Raw genomic sequence first — 22,854 nt, 5'->3', positions numbered from 1 at the left:
CGTCGGTGGCACTGTGTTATCCTCAAAGCGGGTGAAGAAGGTGTTTAGCTTGTCCGGAAGCAAGACGTCGGTGTCCGCGACGTGGCTGGTTTTCCCTTTGTAGTCCATGATTGTCTGTAGACCCTGCCACATATGTTTTGTGTCTGATCCGTTGAATTGCGACTCCGCTTTGTCTCTATATTGACGTTTTGCCTGTTTGATTGCCTTATGTAGGGAATAACTACACTGTTTGTAGTTGGCCATATTCTCAGTCACCTTGCATGGTTAAATGCAGTGGTTCACACTTTCAGTTTTGCACAATGGCTGCCATCTATCCACGATTTCTGTTTAGGGTTGGTTTAAATAGTCACAATGGGTACAAGATCTCCTATACACTTCCTGATAAACTGAGTCACCGTATCCGTGTAATCGTCAGTGTTATTCTCGGAGGCTACCCGGAACATATCCCAGTCCGCGTGATCAAAACAATCTTGAAGCGTGGATTCCGATTGGTCAGCGTTGAATAGTCCTTAGCACGGGTACTTCCTGTTTGAGTTTCTGTCTATGGGAAGTGTCGTGACGTGACTACCATTAATGTGATGACTGTTATTTATCAAATCAATTAACTATGTTTCATTTTTACATGATTAAATTAATCATCTAGATGTTCCGCTAGCCGTAAATTGCAGAGCGGTGAAATTGCAGAGCGCGAAATTCAAATGAAATTATTAGAAATATTTAACTTTCATAAAATCACAAGTGCAATACATAAAAATAAAGCTTCACTTCTTGTTAATAAAGCCGCCGTGTCAGATTTCAAAAAGGCTTTACGGAGAAAGCAAAACGTGCGATTATCTGAGGACAGCGCCCCATCATACAAATGCATGACAAACATATTTCAAGCAGGGAGGTGTGACACGAAAGTCAGAAATAACGATATAATTCATGCCTTACCTTTGAAGATCTTCTTCTGTTGGCACTCCAAAATGTCCCAGAAACATCACAAATGGTCCTTTTGTTCGATAAATTCCTTCTTTATATGCCCAAAATGTATATTTATTTGGCGCGTTTGATTCAGAAATACACCGGTTCCAACTCGCCCAACATGAATACAAAAATGAGTACAAAAAAAAAAATGCATGAAATGAAATGTTTAAAATGTATGCATTCACTACTGTAAGTCGCTCTGGATAAGGGCGTTTGCTAAATGACTTAAATGTACATTTTTACATTTACATTTTAGTCATTTAGCAGACGCTCTTATCCAGAGCGACTTACAAATTGGTGCATTCACCTATAATATCCAGTGGAACAACCACTTTACAATAGTGCATCTAAATCTTTTAAGGGGGGGGGGTTAGAAGGATTACCTTATCCTATCCCAGGTATTCCATGAAGAGGTGGGGTTTCAGGTGTCTCCGGAAGGTGGTGATTGACTCCGCTGTCCTGGCGTCGTGAGGGAGCTTGTTCCACCATTGGGGTGCCAGAGCAGCGAACAGTTTTGACTGGGCTGAGCGGGAACTGTGCTTCCTCAGAGGTAGGGAGGCGAGCAGGCCAGAGGTGGATGAACGGAGTGCCCTTGTTTGGGTGTAGGGCCTGATCAGAGCCTGAAGGTACGGAGGTGCCGTTCCCCTCACAGCTCCGTAGGCAAGCACCATGGTCTTGTAGCGGATGCGAGCTTCGACTGGAAGCCAGTGGAGAGAGTGGAGGAGCGGGGTGACGTGAGAGAACTTGGGAAGGTTGAACACCAGACGGGCTGCGGCGTTCTGGATGAGTTGTAGGGGTTTAATGGCACAGGCAGGGAGCCCAGCCAACAGCGAGTTGCAGTAATCCAGACGGGAGATGACAAGTGCCTGGATTAGGACCTGCGCCGCTTCCTGTGTGAGGCAGGGTCGTACTCTGCGAATGTTGTAGAGCATGAACCTACAGGATCGGGTCACCGCCTTGATGTTGGTGGAGAACGACAGGGTGTTGTCCAGGGTCACGCCAAGGCTCTTAGCACTCTGGGAGGAGGACACAAGGGAGTTGTCAACCGTGATGGCGAGATCATGGAACGGGCAGTCCTTCCCCGGGAGGAAGAGCAGCTCCGTCTTGCCGAGGTTCAGCTTGAGGTGGTGATCCGTCATCCACACTGATATGTCTGCCAGACATGCAGAGATGCGATTCGCCACCTGGTTGTCAGAAGGGGGAAAGAAGAAGATTAATTGTGTGTCATCTGCATAGCAATGATATGAGAGACCATGTGAGGATATGACAGAGCCAAGTGACTTGGTGTATAGCGAGAATAGGAGTGGGCCAAGAACAGAGCCCTGGGGGACACCAGTGGTGAGAGCACGTGGTGCGGAGACAGATTCTCGCCACGCCACCTGGTAGGAGCGACCTGTCAGGTAGGACGCAATCCAAGCGTGCGCGGTGCCAGAGATGCCCAGCTCGGAGAGGGTGGAGAGGAGGATCTGATGGTTCACGGTATCAAAGGCAGCAGATAGGTCTAGAAGGATGAGAGCAGAGGAGAGAGAGTTAGCTTTAGCAGTGCGGAGAGCCTCCGTGACACAGAGAAGAGCAGTCTCAGTTGAATGCCCAGTCTTGAAACCTGACTGATTAGGATCAAGAAGGTCATTCTGAGAGAGATAGCAAGAGAGCTGGCCAAGCACGGCGCGTTCAAGAGTTTTGGAGAGAAAGGAAAGAAGGGATACTGGCCTGTAGTTGTTGACATCGGAGGGGTCGAGTGTAGGTTTTTTCAGAAGGGGTGCAACTCTCGCTCTCTTGAAGACGGAAGGGACGTAGCCAGCGGTCAAGGATGCGTTGATGAGCGAGGTGAGGTAGGGGAGAAGGTCTCCGGAAATGGTCTGGAGAAGAGAGGAGGGGATAGGGTCAAGTTGGGCGGCCGGCCGTCACAAGACGCGAGATTTCATCTGGAGAGAGAGGGGAGAAAGAGGTCAAAGCACAGGGTAGGGCAGTGTGAGCAGGACCAGCAGTGTCGTTTGACTTAGCAAACGAGGATCGGATGTCGTCAACCTTCTTTTCAAAATGGTTGACGAAGTCATCCGCAGAGAGGGAGGAGGGGGGGGGGAGGGGGAGGAGGATTCAGGAGGGAGGAGAAGGTAGCAAAGAGCTTCCTAGGGTTAGAGGCAGATGCTTGGAGTTTAGAGTGGTAGAAAGTGGCTTTAGCAGCAGAGACAGAAGAGGAAAATGTAGAGAGGAGGGAGTGAAAGGATGCCAGGTCCGCAGGGAGGCGAGTTTTCCTCCATTTCCGCTCGGCTGCCCGGAGCCCTGTTCTGTGAGCTCGCAGTGAGTCGTCGAGCCACGGAGCAGGAGGGGAGGACCGAGCCGGCCTGGAGGATAGGGGACAGAGGAGATCAAAGGATGCAGAGAGGGAGGAGAGGAGGGTTGAGGAGGCAGAATCAGGAGATAGGTTGGAGAAGGTTTGAGCAGAGGGAAGAGATGATAGGATGGAAGAGGAGAGAGTAGCGGGAGAGAGAGAGCGAAGGTTGGGACGGCGCAATACCATCCGAGTAGGGGGAGAGTGAGAAGTGTTGGATGAGAGCGAGAGGGAAAAGGATACAAGGTAGTGGTCGGAGACTTGGAGGGGAGTTGCAATGAGATTAGTGGAAGAACAGCATCTAGTAAAGATGAGGTCAAGCGTATTGCCTGCCTTGTGAGTAGGGGGGGAAGGTGAGAGGGTGAGGTCGAAAGAGGAGAGGAGTGGAAAGAAGGAGGCAGAGAGGAATGAGTCGAAGGTAGACGTGGGGAGGTTAAAGTCACCCAGAACTGTGAGAGGTGAGCCATCCTCAGGAAAGGAACTTATCAAGGCGTCAAGCTCATTGATGAACTCTCCAAGGGAACCTGGAGGGCGATAAATGATAAGGATGTTAAGCTTGAAAGGGCTGGTAACTGTGACAGCATGGAATTCAAATGAGGAGATAGACAGATGGGTCAGGGGAGAAAGAGAGAATGTCCACTTGGGAGAGATGAGGATTCCAGTGCCACCACCCCGCTGGCTCGATGCTCTAGGGGTATGCGAGAACACGTAGTCAGACGAGGAGAGAGCAGTAGGAGTAGCAGTGTTATCTGTGGTGATCCATGTTTCCGTCAGCGCCAGGAAGTCTAGGGACTGGAGGGTAGCATAGGCTGAGATGAACTCAGCCTTGTTGGCCGCAGACCGGCAGTTCCAGAGGCTGCCGGAGACCTGGAACTCCACGTGGGTCGTGCGCGCTGGGACCACCAGGTTAGAGTGGCAGCGGCCACGCGGTGTGGAGCGTTTGTATGGCCTGTGCAGAGGAGAGAGAACAGGGATAGGCAGACACATAGTAGACAAGCTACAGAAGAGGCTACGCTAATGCAAATGAGATTGGAGTGACAAGTGGACTACACGTCTCGAATGTTCAGGAAGTTAAGCTTACGTTGCAAAAATGTTATTGACTAAGATGATACAGTACTGCTGGCTGGTGGAGTAGGCTAGCTAGCAGTGGCTGCGTTGTTGACTTTGAACGTGTAGCTGGCTAGGTAACCTCGGTAGTTTACATTATGTAAATGTAAATGACTACAAATTAACTAATAAGTTACCTGTAAACTTGGTCCAAACATTTCAAACAACTTTCCTAATCCATCCTTAGGTATCCTAAAATAATAAATGTAAATAATTGATACAATTTAAGACGGAATATACTGTGTTCAATAGCGGATAAAAACAACGTGGAGCGAGCTCCAGGTCGCGCGCAGCAAACAATGGCTTGACACTCACAAAGAACAGCCGTACTTCTTCATTTCTCTAAAGAAAAACATCAACTAATTTCTAAAGACTGTTGTCATCTAGTGGAAGCCATAAGAACTGCAACCAGGTTCCTCATAAATATAGTTTCCCATAGAAAATGAATTGAAAACACAGTGACCTCAATTTTTTTCTTTCCTGGATGGTTTGTCCTCGGGGTTTCGCCTGCCAAATGCATTCTGTTATACTCAGACATTAAGTGCCCTGTATGACAATTTGTTGTCCTTCTGTTGCATCTCTCTCGAAATTACAGCATCTGTGTGTTACGTGACACTTTCTAAGGCTTCCATTGGCTCTCTAAAGCCTTTAGAAAGCGGAATGACGGGTCTCCTGTCTCTGGGCAAAGTACAGCAGCAGAGTTTGTAAGTGGCCTGCCTGGGGACAGTGAGACTGAGATGCGCATTCACAAGACTTCTCCATTTTTTTCTTTCAGTCTTTGAATGGATACAACGTTGTCCGGTTGGAATATTATCGCTATTTTACGAGAAAAATAGCATAAAAAATTATTTTAAACAGCGTTTAACATGCTTCTAACCTCTCCAGCGTCTCGTCCCGTATGCGGGATCAAAATCCAGCGAAAACTCCAAGAGACATTAACATAACGAAATGTAATATTTATATTTTTTCAAATATAGGACTGTCTCATATCGTTTTATAGATACACCTCTCCTGAATCGACCCACGTCGTCCGATTTCAAAAAGGTTTTACAGGAAAAGCAAATCATTAGATTATGTTAGAGGAGTCCATCGTAAAAGCAGTAACATAGCCATTTTCCGACCAACCACATGCATCACAAATAACCAAAAAACAGCTAAATGCAGCACTAACCTTTTACAAACTTCATCAGATGACACACCTAGGACATCATGTTACACAATGCATGCATTCTTTTGTTCAATAAAGTTCATATTTATATATGAAAACAGCATTTTACATCGGCGTCTGACGTTGACTAACTATTTTCCTGTCAAATGCAATCCGGGGAAACAAAGCTACAATTTACTGAATTACTATTCGAAAACATTTTTAAAATGTAATATTGTCATTCTAAGATTTATAGATGAATATCTCTTGAAAGCACCTGTCATACCAGATTTAAAAATAACTTTACTGGGTAATCACACTTAGCGATAAAAGGGGATGCGATACTCAGAAAATTAGCTAGTAATTCCAGCTCGGCGACATCTTGGAACAATCGCATATCACATCTAATCTTGTATAATATTGTCAATAATCGCTTACCTTTAGTTGTCTTCATCAGAAAGCACTTCCAGGAATCCCAGGTCCACAACAGATGTATTTTCGGTCGAAAAAGTCCATCCTTTATGTTCCATTAGCTTGCTGTTGTTAGCGCGTCTGAATGCTGTATCCAAATGCTCTGCCGGGCGCGGGACAGCCGTTTCGAAATAAAACATTTTTTTCCCATTTAGGTTCGTTCAAACATGTCAAACGTTGTATAACATAAATCTTCAGGGCCTGTTTCAACAAGAGAGCCAATAAGATTCGAGGGGGACGATTGTATTGTGTTTCAAAACGTTTCCAAAGGTGGGGGTAGACAGGGCCGCCGGCGTCATAATGGTGATGGCCCTCCCCCTGTGACCAATTTCCAACGCGTCTCATTCACTGAGTTTCGACAGTAGAAGACTCAAAACACTTTGTAAAGACTGGGGACATCTTGTGGAAGCAATAGGAAGTGCTCAATGAACGATAGCTCACGGTGTGAATAATAGGCAACGACGTGAAGTTGAGTCCACAATTCAGAATTCCACTTCCTGTTTCAATCGGTCTCGGGGTTTTGACTGCCATATGAGTTCTGTTATACTCACAGACACCATTCAAACAGTTTTAGAAACTTTAGGGTGTTTTCTATCCACAGGTATTAATTATATGCATATCCTAGCTTCTGAGTTTGATTAGTAGGCCGTTGAAAATGGGCACAAATTTTTTTCCAAAATGCGCTGTGGCGCCCCCTATCCTAGGGTAACGTCAAGGTACGGTAATGGAATATTTTGAATTTCTTTGTCACGAAATGCGCTCGCGCGTTAACCTTCGAATAGTGACCTGAACGCACGAACAAAACTGAGGTATTTGGATATAACTATGGATTATTTGGAACCAAAACAACATTTGTTGTTGAAGTAGAAGTCCTGGGAGTGCATTCTGATGAAGAACAGCAAAGGTAATCCAATTTTTCTAATAGTAATTCTGAGTTTAGGTTGTCCCAAACTTGGTGGGTGTCAAATTAGCTAGCCGTGATGGCTGAGCTATGTACTCAGAATATTGCAAAATGTGTTTTGTCGAAAAGCTATTTTAAAATCTGACATAGCGTTTGCATAAAGGAGTTCTGTATCTATAATTCTTAAAATAATTGTTATGTATTTTGTAAACGTTTATCATGAGTAATTTAGTAAATTCACCGGAAGTTTTCGGTGGGTGTGCTAGTTCTGAACATCACATGCTAATGTAAAAAGCTGGTTTTTGAAATATGAACTTGATTGAACAAAACATGCATGTATTGTATAACATAATGTCCTAGGAGTGTCATCTGATGAAGATCATCAAAGGTTAGTGCTGCATTTAGCTGTGGTTTTGGTTTTTGTGACATATATGCTTGCTTTGAAAATGGCTGTGCGATTATTTTTGGCAGGGTACTCTCCTGACATAATCTAATGTTTTGGTTTTGGTTTTGCTGTAAAGACTTTTTGAAATCGGACAATGTGGTTAGATTAACGAGAGTCTTATCTTTCAAATGGTGTAAAATAGTCATATGTTTGAGAAATTGAAGTTATAGCATTTTTGAGGTATTTGTATTTCGCGCCACGCGATTCCACTGGCTGTTGAATATGGTGGGACGCAAACATCCCACTGGCCCAGAGAGGTTAAATGTTTCCCCTTACACCACTTGAGTGTTACTTTAGCAGTATGCTTAGGGTCATTGTCCTGCTGGAAGGTGAACCTACATCCCAGTCTCAAATCTCTGAAACTGAAACAGGTTTCCCTCAAGAACTTCCCTTTATTTAGCGCCATCCATTATTCCTTCAATTCTGACCCATTTCCCAGTCCCTGCAGATGAAAAACACAGCATGATGCTGCCACCACCATGCTTCACTGTGGGGATGGTCTTCTCGGGGTGATGAGAGGTGTTTGGTTTGCGCCAGACATCGCATTTTCCTTGATGGCCAAAAGCTTAATTTTAGTCTCATCTGACCAGAGTACCTTCTTCCATATGTTTGGGGAGTCTCCCACATACCTTTTGGCGAACACATTTTTACATTTTAGTCATTTAGCAGACGCTCTTATCCAGAGCAACTTACAGTAGTGAATGCATACATTTCATACCATAATTTTTGATCTGTACTTCTCCACAACTTTGTCCCTGACCTGTTTGGAGAGCTCCTTGGTCTTCATTACATTTGACATTTTAGTAATTTAGCAGACGCTCTTATCCAGAGCCACTTACAGTAGTGAATGCATACATTTATTTATTTTTTTATTTTTTTCGTACTGGTCCCCCGTGGGAATCAAACCCACAACCCTGGCGTTGCAAACACCATGCTCTACCAACTGAGCCACACGGGACTGGTGCTGCTTGCTTGGTGGTGCCCCTTGCTTAGTGATGTTGCTGACTCTGGGGCCTTTCAGAACAGGTGTGTATATATACTGAGATCATGTGACAGAAAATGTGACACTTAGAGTGCACACAGGTGGATTTTTTAAAATTAATTATGTCACTTCTGAAGGTAATCAGTTGCACCAGATCTTATTTTGGGACTTCATAGCAAAGGGGGTGAATACATATGCACACACCACTTTTCCGTTTTACATTTTTTCAACTTTTTTGAAACAAGTAATTTTTTTTCATTTCACTTCACCAATTTGGACTATTTTGTGTATGTCCATTACATGAAATCCAAATAAAAATCAATTTAAATTACAGGTTGTAATGCAACAAAATAGGAAAAACGCCAAGGGGGATGAACTTTTGCAAGGCACTGTATCTACTTACCTGCACACCAACCGACCCTCCTGTCGACCTACTCGACCACCAGTCCATCCATCAGGCCCGTCCGCACCTCCGTCCGCCCATCCGCTCTTCAATAACTCTACTATGACCACCATTGACTACAACGAGGACCCACAACACGACGGGGACCAACAACCCAAAGCAGTACAACCACAAGACCTCTGGAGGATCACACTCCAATTAGAAGGGGAGTCACCTCCCCCAAACCTTTGACCCTTGGCTCTTGCCGTTGCAGCGTTTGTGCACCGATCCACCCCTAGCAATTCAGGCCCGTCCGGAGATCTTAAGTAAGGCACACCCTACGGTAATATAACTAATATCCCCCAGCCTGAGGGACACGGACGGATGGTCCCCCCCTCACCCTCTCCACCCCTCTTTGGGACCGTGGAGGCGGAGTGCCCCTGCTGAGCTACGCCCAGAAAAGATGCCCCCAAACAAGGCGATGCTACCCCACACAATCAGAGCTCTTAGATATTGAAATAATATGCCAGACACTCTCACCTCTGTGCAGCGGGGGCTGGTTAACAGCCAAAGACATGCCTTCGCTCCCGGCGAGCCTCCTCGCAACCGTCCGCCTGACCCCCAAGTCGAGTATAGTCACTGGGGGTTTAGCACAAGAATGACAAGGTGGAACTTGGAGGCTTCAATGGAGTGTTGGTGAAATGGGCTTGTGGTGGTTTGGTGGTGTTAAGGTGTTGATCTGTGTACGACATCTAGTATGACTGTCTCTAATGTGTTGATCTGTATACAACATCTAGTATGAGGTTCTTTAATTAAACTGTTGGTCGGTATACAACATTTAGTATGAGGGTCTCTAAGGTGTTGATCTGTATAGAACCAGTGGTGGAAAAGTACTCAATTGTCATACTTGTGTAAACTAAAGACGCCTTAACAGAAAATGACTCAAGTAAAAGTGAAAGTTACCCAGTAAAATACTACTTGAGAAAAAGTGTCTGGTTTTATTAAGTACGGTGGTAGAAAAAGTACTCAAACGTCATACTTGAGTAAAATTACAAAGCAAAAGTAAACGTTATACATCAAATTCCATATATTAAGCAAACCAGATGGCACGATTTTCATATTATTTTTAATTACAAACAGACAGGGGCACACTCCAACACTCAGACATCCTTTACAAACACAGTATTTGTGTTTTGTCAGTCCGCCAGATCAGAGGCAGTAGGGATGACAAAGCGTTATATTGATAGGTGCCATAATTCTGTCCTGCTTTAGCTTTCGAATTGTAACGAGTACTTTTAGTTGTCAGGGAAAATGTATAGATTAAAAAGTACATTATTTTCTTTAGGAATGTAGTGGAGTAAAAGTAAAAGTTGTCAAACATATAAATAGTAAAGTAAAGTACAGATCCCCCAAAAAACAACTTAAGTAGAAATTAAAAGTATTTTTACTTAAGTACCTTACACCACTGTATAGAACTTCTAGCATGAGGGTCTCTATTTAAGGTGTTGCTCTGTATACAACATCTAGTATGACTGTCTCTAAGGTGTTGCTCTGTATACAACATCTAGTATGACTGTCTCTAAGGTGTTGCTCTGTATACAACATCTAGTATGACTGTCTCTAAGGTGTTGATCTGTATACAACATCTAGTATGACTGTCTCTAAGGTGTTGATCTGTATACAACATCTAGTATGACTGTCTCTAAGGTGTTGCTCTGTATACAACATCTAGTATGACTGTCTCTAAGGTGTTGATCTGTATACAACATCTAGTATGACTGACTGTCTCTAAGGTGTTGATCTGTATACAACATCTAGTATGACTGACTGTCTCTAAGGTGTTGATCTGTATACAACATCTAGTATGACTGACTGTCTCTAAGGTGTTGATCTGTATACAACATCTAGTATGACTGACTGTCTCTAAGGTGTTGATCTGTATACAACATCTAGTATGACTGACTGTCTCTAAGGTGTTGATCTGTATACAACATGAGCCAAGGGGGATGAATACTTTTGCAAGGCACTGTAGCTTTAGGTATTTTGCATTTTGATACGGGGGTCACCAAAACAGAAAGAGAAATTCAACACTGTTTTGTCAATCAATCATCGATTATCAAGTTGAAATCAATAGCGAGAGAGGGGGGTTGCATATAGTGTTAAAACTAACACAGATCATCTTAATTTAGGATGATTGTAAATTATCAAATATGTCTTACTAGATATTTAAAGAATGCTCCTAAACACAATTGAACCAGGTACCTTAGACTAGAGCATCCATAGGGTCTGGCAGCAGGTTGCATGATTAACATCCCTAGTGAGTGCAGAAATATTTGTCATTTTTCATACAGTCCTCTATGGGAATTGAACCCACAACCCTGGCATTGCACACACCATGCTCTACCAATTGAGCCACACAGGACAGAAGAAACATGCAGACAGACAGACGGACAGATGGACAGACAGACAAACAGAGAGAGAGAAAGAAAGACAGACAGAATGAGAATATCCAAATTGTTTATTTGAGTACATGTTTATCAGGGTACACACACACACACACACACACACACACACTGTCTCTCTCAATTTTATTCAGTTCTCTCTCTAAGTGCAGTGCTGGGCCAGACAGTCGCAGGCGGTGACAGACAGAACGTTGTGATGTGTCAGTGTTCCATTAGAACACAGCAGTGGAACGCTCAGAGGCTTTGTCGCCACAGAAGCGCAACACACACACTCCCTCTCCACAGCGTTAGTCTCTAGGGAATATACACTCTTACTACGACACTTCCCCTGAGAGAGAGAGAGAAAGAGGTGTTGGGAGAAAAACATTATAAAATCAATATACACAAAAACAAGTGTGCAGTTAAAAATGGCAATAAACACACACATTTCTTTCCTCAGGGCCGTGGGGTTAGACAGGGATGCAGCTTGAGCCCCACCCTCTTCAACAAATATATCAATGAATTGGCAAGGGCACTAGAACAGTCTGCAGCACCCGGCCTCACGCTAATAGAATCTGAAGTCAAATGTCAAATGCCTACTGTTTGGTGATGATTTGGTGCTTCTGTCCCCAACCAAGGAGGGCCTTCAGCAGTACCTAGATCTTCTGCGCAGACCTGGGCCCTCTGACAGACCTGGGCCCTGACAGACCTGGGCCCTGACAGTGAATCTCAGTAAAACAAAAATAATGGTGTTCCAAAAAAGGTCCAGTAGCCAAGACAACAAATACAAATTCTATGTAGACACTGTTGCTGTCACACCCTGATCTGTTTCAGGGTGTTACCTGTCTTTGTGCTTGTCTCCACCCTCCAGGTGTCACCCATCTTCCCTAGTATCCCCAGTGTATTTATACCTGTGTTTTTTCCCGTGCTCCTGTCTTTCTCTAGTTCCTGATTCCCCGGGTTTGACCATTCTGCCTGCCCTGACCCTGAGCCTGCCTGTCGTTCTGTACCTTGTCACACCTCCCTGGATTACTGACCTCTGCAAGCCCTGACCCTGAATGCCGTTCTGTACCTTTCAGACTCTACTCTGGATTACTGACCTCTGCCTGCCCTTGACCTGTCATTTGCCTGCCCCCGTTTTTGTAATTCACTTTTGCTATTTCAAAACTGTCTGTACCTGGGTCTTTTCCTGAGCCTTGATAGTTGCCCTAGAGCAATTGCCTTCTACGCCATCAAAAGAAACATAAAACTCCACATCCCAAATAGGATCTGGCTAAAAATACCTTAACCTGTTAGGGCTAGGGGGCAGCATTTGCACGTCTGGATAAAAAAAATGTACCCGATTTAATCTGGTTACTAATCCTACCCAGTAACTAGAATATGCATATACTTATTATATATGGATAGAAAACACTCTAAAGTTTCTAAAACTGTTTGAATGGTGTCTGTGAGTATAACAGAACTCATTTGGCAGGCAAAACCCTGAGACATTTTCTGACAGGAAGTGGATACCTGATGTGTTGTATTACCTTTAAACCTATCCCATTGAAAAACACAGGGGCTGAGGAATATTTTGGCACTTCCTATTGCTTCCACTAGATGTCACCAGCCTTTACAAAGTGTTTTGAGTCTTCTGGAGGGAGATCTGACCGAACAAGAGCCATGGAACGATGATGTCCCATTAGACACCTGGCGCGCGAGTTCATGTTGGGTACCCTCGTTCCAATACGTTATAAAAGAGTATGCATTCGTCCACCTTGAATATTATTCATGTTCTGGTTAAAAAAGGCCCTAATGATTTATGCTATACAACGTTTGACATGTTTGAACGAACGTAAATATATTTTTTCCCCTCGTTCATGACGAGAAGTCCGGCTGGCTTAGATCATGTGCTAACAAGACGGAGATTTTTGGACATAAATGATGAGCTTTTTTGAACAAAACTACATTCGTTATGGACCTGTGATACCTGGAAGTGACATCTGATGAAGAGAATCAAAGGTAATGGATTATTTACATAGTATTTTCGATTTTAGATCTCCCCAACATGACGTCTAGTCTGTATCGCAACGCGTATTTTTCTGGGCGCAGTGCTCAGATTATTGCAAAGTGTGATTTCCCAGTAAGGTTATTTTTAAATCTGGCAAGTTGATTGTGTTCAAGAGATGTAAATCTATAATTCTTTAAATGACAATATAATATTTTACCAATGTTTTCTAATTTTAATTATTTAATTTGTGACGCTGACTTGACTGCCGGTTATTGGAGGGAAACGATTTCCTCAACATCAATGCCATAGTAAAACGCTGTTTTTGGATATAAATATGAACTTGATAGAACTAAAAATGCATGCATTGTCTAACATAATGTCCTAGGAGTGTCATCTGATGGAGATTGTAAAAGGTTAGTGCATCATTTTAGCTGGTTTTATGGTTTTGGTGACCCTGTCTTTGACTTGACAAAACATTACACACAACTCTTGTAAATGTACTGTCCTAACATACTCTAAATGTATGCTTTCGCCGTAAAACCTTTTTGAAATCGTAAAACGTGGTTAGATTAAGGAGATGTTTATCTTTCAAATGGTGTAAAATAGTTGTATTTTTGAAAAATTTGAATTTTGACATTTATTTGGATTCAAATTTGCCGCTCTTGAAATGCACCTGCTGTTGATGGAGTGCACCACGGGTGGCACGCTAGCGTCCCACCTAGCCCATAGAGGTTAACCTGTTATGGCTAGGGGGCAGTATTTTCACGGCTGGATAAAAAACGTACCCGATTTAATCTGGTTACTACTCCTGCCCAGTAACTAGAATATGCATATAATTATTGGCTTTGGATAGAAAACACTCCAAAGTTTCTAAAACTGTTTGAATGGTGTCTGTGAGTATAACAGAACTCAAATGGCAGGTCAAGACCTGAGAGATTCCTTTACAGGAAGTGGCCTGTCTGACCATTTCTTGAACTTCTTTGCCATCTCTATCTTTTACAAAGGATCTCTGCTCTAACGTGACACTTCCTACGTCTTCCATGGGCGCTCAGAGCCCGGGAAAAACCTGAATGTCGTCATCCCAGCCCCAGGCTGAAACACATTATCGCCTTTCTCAAGTGGCCGATCAAGGGACTGTGGGCTTAGGCGCGTGCCCTGGCCGCCCCCGTCTTTGTGATTTTTCCTCTGTTTGCCGAAAAGGAGATTCCCGGTCGGAATATTATCGCTTTTTTACGAGATAACTTGCATAAAAATGTATTTTAAACAGCGGTTGACATGCTTCGAAGTACGGTAATGGAATATTTCGAATTTTTTTGTCACGAATTGCGCCATGCGCACGACCCTGATTTACCATTTCGGATAGTGTCTGGGACGCACGAACAAAACGCCGCTATTCGGATATAACGATGGATTATTTTGGACCAAACCAACATTTGTTATTGAAGTAGCAGTCCTGGGAGTGCATTCTGACGAAGACAACAAAAGGTAATCAAACTTTTGTAATAGTAAATCTGATATTGGTGAGTGCTAAAATTGCCGGGTGTCTAAATAGCTAGCCCGTGATGGCTGGGCTATGTACTTAGAATATTGCAAAATGTGCTTTCACCAAAAACCTATTTTAAAATCGGACATATCGAGTGCATAGAGGAGTTCTGTATCTATAATTCTTAAAATAATTGTTATGCTTTTTGTGAACGTTTATCGTGAGTAATTTAGTAAATTGTTAGCAAATTCCCCGGAAGTTTGCTAGTTCTGAACGTCACATGCTAATGTAAAAAGCTGTTTTTTGATATAAATATGAACTTGATTGAACAAAACATGCATGTATTTGATAACATAATGTCCTAGGTGTGTCATCTGATGAAGATCATCAAAGGTTAGTGCTGCATTTAGCTGTCTTCTGGGTTTTTGTGACATTATATGCTAGCTTGAAAAATGGGTGTCTGATTATTTCTGGCTTGGTACTCTGCTGACATAATCTAATGTTTTGCTTTCGCTGTAAAGCCTTTTTGAAATCGGACAGTGTAGTTAGATAAAGGAGAGTCTTGTCTTTAAAATGCTGTGAAATAGTCATATGTTTGAAAAATTGAAGTTTTTGTATTTTTGAGGAATTTGTAATTCGCGCCACGCCTATCATTGGATATTGGAGCAGGTGTTCCGCTAGCGGAACGTCTAGATGTAAGAGGTTAATCAGTTATATAACACATTGCCCTCTATGGTTGTGAAGTCTGTGCCCTCTATGGTTTTAAAGTCTGGGGTCCACTCACCAACCAAGAATTCACAACATTGGACAAAGACACAATTGAGACTGCGTGTAGAATACTGCAAGAATAACAGAACCAGGACTATACACGCTAGTTATCAAAATCTAGAAAACAAGCTGTTCAATTCTACAACCACCTAAAAGGAAGCGATGCCCACACATTCCACCACAGAGTCCTCACCTACAGAGAGATTAACCTGGAGAAGAGTCCCCTCAGAGCCCTCACCTACAGAGAGATTAACCTGGAGAAAAGTCCCCTCAGAGCCCTCACCTACAGAGAGATGAACCTGGAGAAGAGTCCCCTCAGAGCCCTCACCTACAGAGAGATTAACCTGGAGTCTCCCCAGAGCCCTCACCTACAGAGAGATGAACCTAGAGTCCCCTCAGAGCCCTCACCTACAGAGAGATGAACCTGGAGAAGAGTCCCCTCAAAGCCCTCACCTACAGAGAGATTAACCTAGAGTCCCCTCAGAGCCCTCACCTACAGAGAGATTAACCTGGAGTCCCCTCAGAGCCCTCACCTACAGAGAGATTAACCTAGAGTCCCCTCAGAGCCCTCACCTACAGAGAGATTAACCTAGAGTCCCCTCAGAACCCTCACCAACAGAGAGATTAACCTGTTGAGGCTCGGGGGCAGTATTGAGAAATTTTGAAAAAAATATGTGCCCATTTTTAACTGCCTCCTACACCAACTCAGAAGCTAGGATATGCATATTATTAACACATTCGGATAGAAAACACTCTGAATTTTCTAAAACAGTTTGAATGGTGTCTGTAAGTATAACAAAACTCATATTGCAGGCAAAAACCTGTGAAAAATAGATAAAAAAAAATTTGAATTTTGTGACTGTACTATTTAGTGTCATTGTTTTATAGATACCATAGTGAGAAAGGATTCATTTCGCAACTCCTACGGCTTCCACTAGATGTCAACGATCTTTATAAAGTTGTTTGAAGCGTCTATGATGAACAGAGACCGGATGGCAATGAAGAGAAGTTGACCTCCCTGGGATGTCGTCACTTCATTATTGGCTGCACCTGCGCAATCATGTGATGCGATACATTTTTCAAAGACGTTTTTCAAGACACAGGAGAGGTCGGGTTGAAACATTACTGATGTTTCACGTTAAAAATGGCTCTAAAGATTGATGCTAAACAACGTTTGACATGTTTGAACAATGTAAATAGATTTTTTTTTTTACTTTTCGCCGTGACTCCCCCCCCCCCCGCGCTACTTTTTAGTAGCCTACCGAAGCGCTAACAACATGGAACAACTTGGAGTTATTTGGACATCAATTATGAACTTTGTCAAAAGAAACCACATTTGTAGTGGACCTGGGATTTCTAGAAGTGCCAATGGATGAAGATAATCAAAGGTAAGGGAATATTGACAATAGTAATTTTGATATTACATGGTTACATATGGTGCTAACCTGTATAGCCTAGCCTATTGTTCTTAGCACAGCACCCGGTTTATTGCAAATTGTGATTTCCCAGTAAAGTTATTTTGAAATCTGGCATTGCAGTAGCATTTACGAAATGTTAAACTATGAATATTTGAATGACAATAATATAATTTACCAATGTTATCGAATAGTAATTTTGTGATTTGTAACGTTGTTCACCGGAAGCATTTGAGAGAAAAAAAAATCTGATTTTCACCGCTTCGGTAAAATGCTGTTTTTGGATATAAATATCAACTTGATGGAACAAAAAATGCATGTATTGTGTAACATAATGTCTTAGGAGTGTCATCTGAGGAAGATTGTCAAAGGTTGGTGTATAATTCTAGCTGGTTATCCGCTTATGGTGACGCCTGTGTTTGAATTGACAAAACATTACACACAGCTATTTTCAATGTACTCTCCTAACATAACCTAACTTTATGCTTTCGCCGTAAAGCCTCTTTGAAATCGGACAATGTGGTTGGATTTAGGAGATGTTTATCTTTCAAATTGTGAGAAATAGTTGATTGTTTGAGAAATTGAAATTATTAGATTCTTGCAGTTTTTGAATTTCCCGCCGTGGTCTCTTGACAATGAATCCCGATATCGGGATAAGATCCCCAACAGGTTAACCTAGAGTCCCCTCAGAGCCCTCACCTACAGAGAGATGAACCTGGAGAAGAGTCCCCTCAGAGCCCTCACCTACAGAGAGATGAACCTGGAGAAGAGTCCCCTCAGAGCCCTCACCTACAGAGAGATGAACCTGGAGAAGAGTCCCCTCAGAGCCCTCACCTACAGAGAGATGAACCTGGAGAAGAGTCCCCTCAGAGCCCTCACAGTAGTGTAGGGTTAGTTATATTCTCACCTCACAGTAGTGTAGGGTTAGTTATGTACTCACCTCACAGTAGTGTAGGGTTAGGGTTAGTTATATTCTCACCTCACAGTAGTGTGGGTTAGGGTTAGTTATATTCTCAGTTCACCGTAGTGTAGGGTTAGTTATATTCTCACCTCACAGTAGTGTAGGGTTAGGGTTAGTTATATTCTCACCTCACAGTAGTGTAGGGTTAGGGTTAGTTATATTCTCACCTCACAGTAGTGTAGGGTTAGTTATATTCTCACCTCACAGTAGTGTAGGGTTAGTTATATTCTCACCTTACAGTAGTGTAGGGTTAGTTATGTACTCACCTCACAGTAGTGTAGGGTTAGGGTTAGTTATATTCTCACCTCACAGTAGTGTGGGTTAGGGTTAGTTATATTCTCACCTCACAGTAGTGTGGGTTAGGGTTAGTTATATTCTCAGTTCACCGTAGTGTAGGGTTAGGGTTAGTTATATTCTCACCTCACAGTAGTGTAGGGTTAGGGTTAGTTATATTCTCACCTCACAGTAGTGTAGGGTTAGTTATATTCTCACCTCACAGTAGTGTAGGGTTAGGGTTAGTTATATTCTCACCTCACAGTAGTGTGGGTTAGGGTTAGTTATATTCTCACCTCACAGTAGTGTAGGGTTAGTTATATTCTCACCTCACAGTAGTGTAGGGTTAGGGTTAGTTATATTCTCACCTCACAGTAGTGTAGGGTTAGTTATATTCTCACCTCACAGTAGTGTAGGGTTAGGGTTAGTTATATTCTCACCTCACAGTAGTGTGGGTTAGGGTTAGTTATATTCTCACCTCACAGTAGTGTAGGGTTAGTTATATTCTCACCTCACAGTAGTGTAGGGTTAGGGTTAGTTATATTCTCACCTCACAGTAGTGTAGGGTTAGTTATATTCTCACCTCACAGTAGTGTAGGGTTAGGGTTAGTTATATTCTCACCTCACAGTAGTGTAGGGTTAGTTATATTCTCACCTCACAGTAGTGTAGGGTTAGGGTTAGTTATATTCTCACCTCACAGTAGTGTAGGGTTAGTTATATTCTCACCTCACAGTAATGTAGGGTTAGTTATATTCTCACCTCACAGTAGTGTAGGGTTAGGGTTAGTTATATTCTCACCTCACAGTAGTGTAGGGTTAGGGTTAGTTATATTCTCACCTCACAGTAGTGTAGGGTTAGGGTTAGTTATGTTCTCACCTCACAGTAGTGTAGGGTTAGGGTTAGTTATATTCTCACCTCACAGTAGTGTAGGGTTAGTTATATTCTCACCTCACAGTAGTGTAGGGTTAGGGTTAGTTATATTCTCACCTTACAGTAGTGTAGGGTAAGTTATGTTCTCACCTCACAGTAGTGTAGGGTTAGGGTTAGTTATGTTCTCACCTCACAGTAGTGTAGGGTTAGTTATATTCCCACCTCACAGTAGTGTAGGGTTAGGGTTAGTTATGTTCTCACCTCACAGTAGTGTAGGGTTAGTTATATTCTCACCTCACAGTAGTGTAGTGTAGGGTTAGTAATATTCTCACCTCACAGTAGTGTAGGGTTAGTTATATTCTCACCTCACAGTAGTGTAGGGTTAGTAATATTCTCACCTCACAGTAGTGTAGGGTTAGTTATATTCTCACCTCACAGTAGTGTAGGGTTAGTTATATTCTCACCTTACAGTAGTGTAGGGTAAGTTATGTTCTCACCTCACAGTAGTGTAGGGTTAGTTATATTCTCACCTCACAGTAGTGTAGGGTTAGGGTTAGTTATATTCTCACCTCACAGTAGTGTAGGGTTAGTTATATTCTCACCTCACAGTAGTGTATGGTTAGGGTTAGTTATGTTCTCACCTCACAGTAGTGTAGGGTTAGTTATATTCTCACCTCACAGTAGTGTAGGGTTAGTTATATTCTCACCTCACAGTAGTGTAGGGTAAGTTATGTTCTCACCTCACAGTAGTGTAGGGTTAGTTATATTCTCACCTCACAGTAGTGTAGGGTTAGGGTTAGTTATATTCTCACCTCACAGTAGTGTAGGGTTAGTTATATTCTCACCTCACAGTAGTGTATGGTTAGGGTTAGTTATGTTCTCACCTCACAGTAGTGTAGGGTTAGTTATATTCTCACCTCACAGTAGTGTAGGGTTAGTTATATTCTCACCTCACAGTAGTGTAGGGTTAGTTATGTACTCACCTCACAGTAGTGTAGGGTTAGGGTTAGTTATATTCTCACCTCACAGTAGTGTGGGTTAGGGTTAGTTATATTCTCACGTCTCACCAGTAGTGTAGGGTTAGGGTTAGTTATTTCTCACCTCACAGTAGTGTAGGGTTAGGGTTAGTTATATTCTCACCTCACAGTAGTGTAGGGTTAGTTATATTCTCACCTCACAGTAGTGTAGGGTTAGGGTTAGTTATATTCTCACCTCACAGTAGTGTGGGTTAGGGTTAGTTATATTCTCACCTCACAGTAGTGTAGGGTTAGTTATATTCTCACCTCACAGTAGTGTAGGGTTAGGGTTAGTTATATTCTCACCTCACAGTAGTGTAGGGTTAGTTATATTCTCAGTTCACCGTAGTGTAGGGTTAGGGTTAGTTATGTTCTCACCTCACAGTAGTGTAGGGTTAGGGTTAGTTATATTCTCACCTCACAGTAGTGTAGGGTTAGTTATATTCTCACCTCACAGTAGTGTAGGGTTAGTTATGTTCTCACCTCACAGTAGTGTAGGGTTAGGGTTAGTTATATTCTCACCTCACAGTAGTGTGGGTTAGGGTTAGTTATATTCTCACCTCACAGTAGTGTAGGATTAGTTATATTCTCACCTCACAGTAGTGTAGGGTTAGGGTTAGTTATATTCTCACCTCACAGTAGTGTAGGGTTAGTTATATTCTCACCTCACAGTAGTGTAGGGTTAGGGTTAGTTATATTCTCACCTCACAGTAGTGTAGGGTTAGTTATATTCTCACCTCACAGTAGTGTAGGGTTAGTTATATTCTCACCTCACAGTAGTGTAGGGTTAGTTATATTCTCACCTCACAGTAATGTAGGGTTAGTTATATTCTCACCTCACAGTAGTGTAGGGTTAGGGTTAGTTATATTCTCACCTCACAGTAGTGTAGGGTTAGGGTTAGTTATATTCTCACCTCACAGTAGTGTAGGGTTAGGGTTAGTTATATTCTCACCTCACAGTAGTGTAGGGTTAGGGTTAGTTATATTCTCACCTCACAGTAGTGTAGGGTTAGGGTTAGTTATATTCTCACCTCACAGTAGTGTAGGGTTAGTTATATTCTCACCTCACAGTAGTGTAGGGTTAGGGTTAGTTATGTTCTCACCTCACAGTAGTGTAGGGTTAGGGTTAGTTATATTCTCACCTCACAGTAGTGTAGGGTTAGTTATATTCTCACCTCACAGTAGTGTAGGGTTAGGGTTAGTTATATTCTCACCTTACAGTAGTGTAGGGTAAGTTATGTTCTCACCTCACAGTAGTGTAGGGTTAGGGTTAGTTATGTTCTCACCTCACAGTAGTGTAGGGTTAGTTATATTCCCACCTCACAGTAGTGTAGGGTTAGGGTTAGTTATGTTCTCACCTCACAGTAGTGTAGGGTTAGTTATATTCTCACCTCACAGTAGTGTAGTGTAGGGTTAGTAATATTCTCACCTCACAGTAGTGTAGGGTTAGTTATATTCTCACCTCACAGTAGTGTAGGGTTAGTTATATTCTCACCTCACAGTAGTGTAGGGTAAGTTATGTTCTCACCTCACAGTAGTGTAGGGTTAGTTATATTCTCACCTCACAGTAGTGTAGGGTTAGGGTTAGTTATATTCTCACCTCACAGTAGTGTAGGGTTAGTTATATTCTCACCTCACAGTAGTGTATGGTTAGGGTTAGTTATGTTCTCACCTCACAGTAGTGTAGGGTTAGTTATATTCTCACCTCACAGTAGTGTAGGGTTAGGGTTAGTTATATTCTCACCTCACAGTAGTGTAGGGTTAGTTATATTCTCACCTCACAGTAGTGTAGGGTTAGGGTTAGTTATGTTCTCACCTCACAGTAGTGTAGGGTTAGTTATATTCTCACCTCACAGTAGTGTAGGGTTAGTTATATTCTCACCTCACAATAGTGTAGGGTTAGTTATGTTCTCACCTCACAGTAGTGTAGGGTTAAGGTTAGTTATATTCTCACCTCACAGTAGTGTAGTGTAGGGTTAGTTATATTCTCACCTCACAGTAGTGTAGGGTTAGTTATATTCTCACCTCACAGTAGTGTAGGGTTAGGGTTAGTTATATTCTCACCTCACAGTAGTGTAGGGTTAGTTATGTTCTCACCTCACAGTAGTGTAGGGTTAGTTATGTTCTCACCTCACAGTAGTGTAGGGTTAGTTATATTCTCACCTCACAGTAGTGTAGGGTTAGTTATATTCTCACCTCACAGTAGTGTAGGGTTAGTTATATTCTCACCTCACAGTAGTGTAGGGTTAGTTATGTTCTCACCTCACAGTAGTGTAGGGTTAGGGTTAGTTATATTCTCACCTCACAGTAGTGTAGGGTTAGGGTTAGTTATGTTCTCACCTCACAGTAGTGTGGGTTAGGGTTAGTTATGTTCTCACCTCACAGTAGTGTAGGGTAGGGTAAGTTATATTCTCACCTCACAGTAGTGTAGGGTTAGTTATATTCTCACCTCACAGTAGTGTAAGGTTAGTTATATTCTCACCTCACAGTAGTGTAGGGTTAGTTATATTCTCACCTCACAGTAGTGTAGGGTTAGGGTTAGTTATATTCTCACCTCACAGTAGTGTAGGGTTAGTTATATTCTCACCTCACAGTAGTGTAGGGTTAGGGTTAGTTATGTTCTCACCTCACAGTAGTGTAGGGTTAGTTATGTTCTCACCTCACAGTAGTGTAGGGTTAGGGTTAGTTATATTCTCACCTCACAGTAGTGTAGGGTTAGTTATATTCTCACCTCACAGTAGTGTAGGGTTAGGGTTAGTTATATTCTCACCTCACAGTAGTGTAGGGTTAGTTATATTCTCACCTCACAGTAGTGTAGGGTTAGTTATGTTCTCACCTCACAGTAGTGTAGGGTTAGGGTTAGTTATATTCTCACCTCACAGTAGTGTAGGGTTAGGGTTAGT

The 22,854-nt window shown here is 42.6% G+C and overlaps 1 protein-coding gene across 1 annotated transcript in view; it reads right to left on the bottom strand.

Annotated features, from left to right (window-relative positions):
* Positions 1 to 11,233: 11,233 nt before the first annotated feature.
* Positions 11,234 to 22,854, bottom strand: part of vwf (von Willebrand factor) — a 156,892-nt gene continuing 145,271 nt past the window's right edge. Inside the window, exon 54 of the mRNA XM_045688600.2 lies at positions 11,234 to 11,523. Coding sequence (XP_045544556.2) covers positions 11,338 to 11,523 — 186 coding nt within the window. The 3' untranslated portion in view covers positions 11,234 to 11,337. The remainder of the gene's footprint in view (positions 11,524 to 22,854) is intronic.

The sequence above is a fragment of the Salmo salar genome, chromosome 10, assembly GCF_965601325.2.
Source record: "Salmo salar chromosome 10, fSalSal1, whole genome shotgun sequence".
NCBI classification, from domain to species: domain Eukaryota; kingdom Metazoa; phylum Chordata; class Actinopteri; order Salmoniformes; family Salmonidae; genus Salmo; species Salmo salar.
The sequence above is the reverse complement of the archived record's forward strand: the minus strand, read 5'-3'. Positions and strand labels throughout refer to the sequence as shown.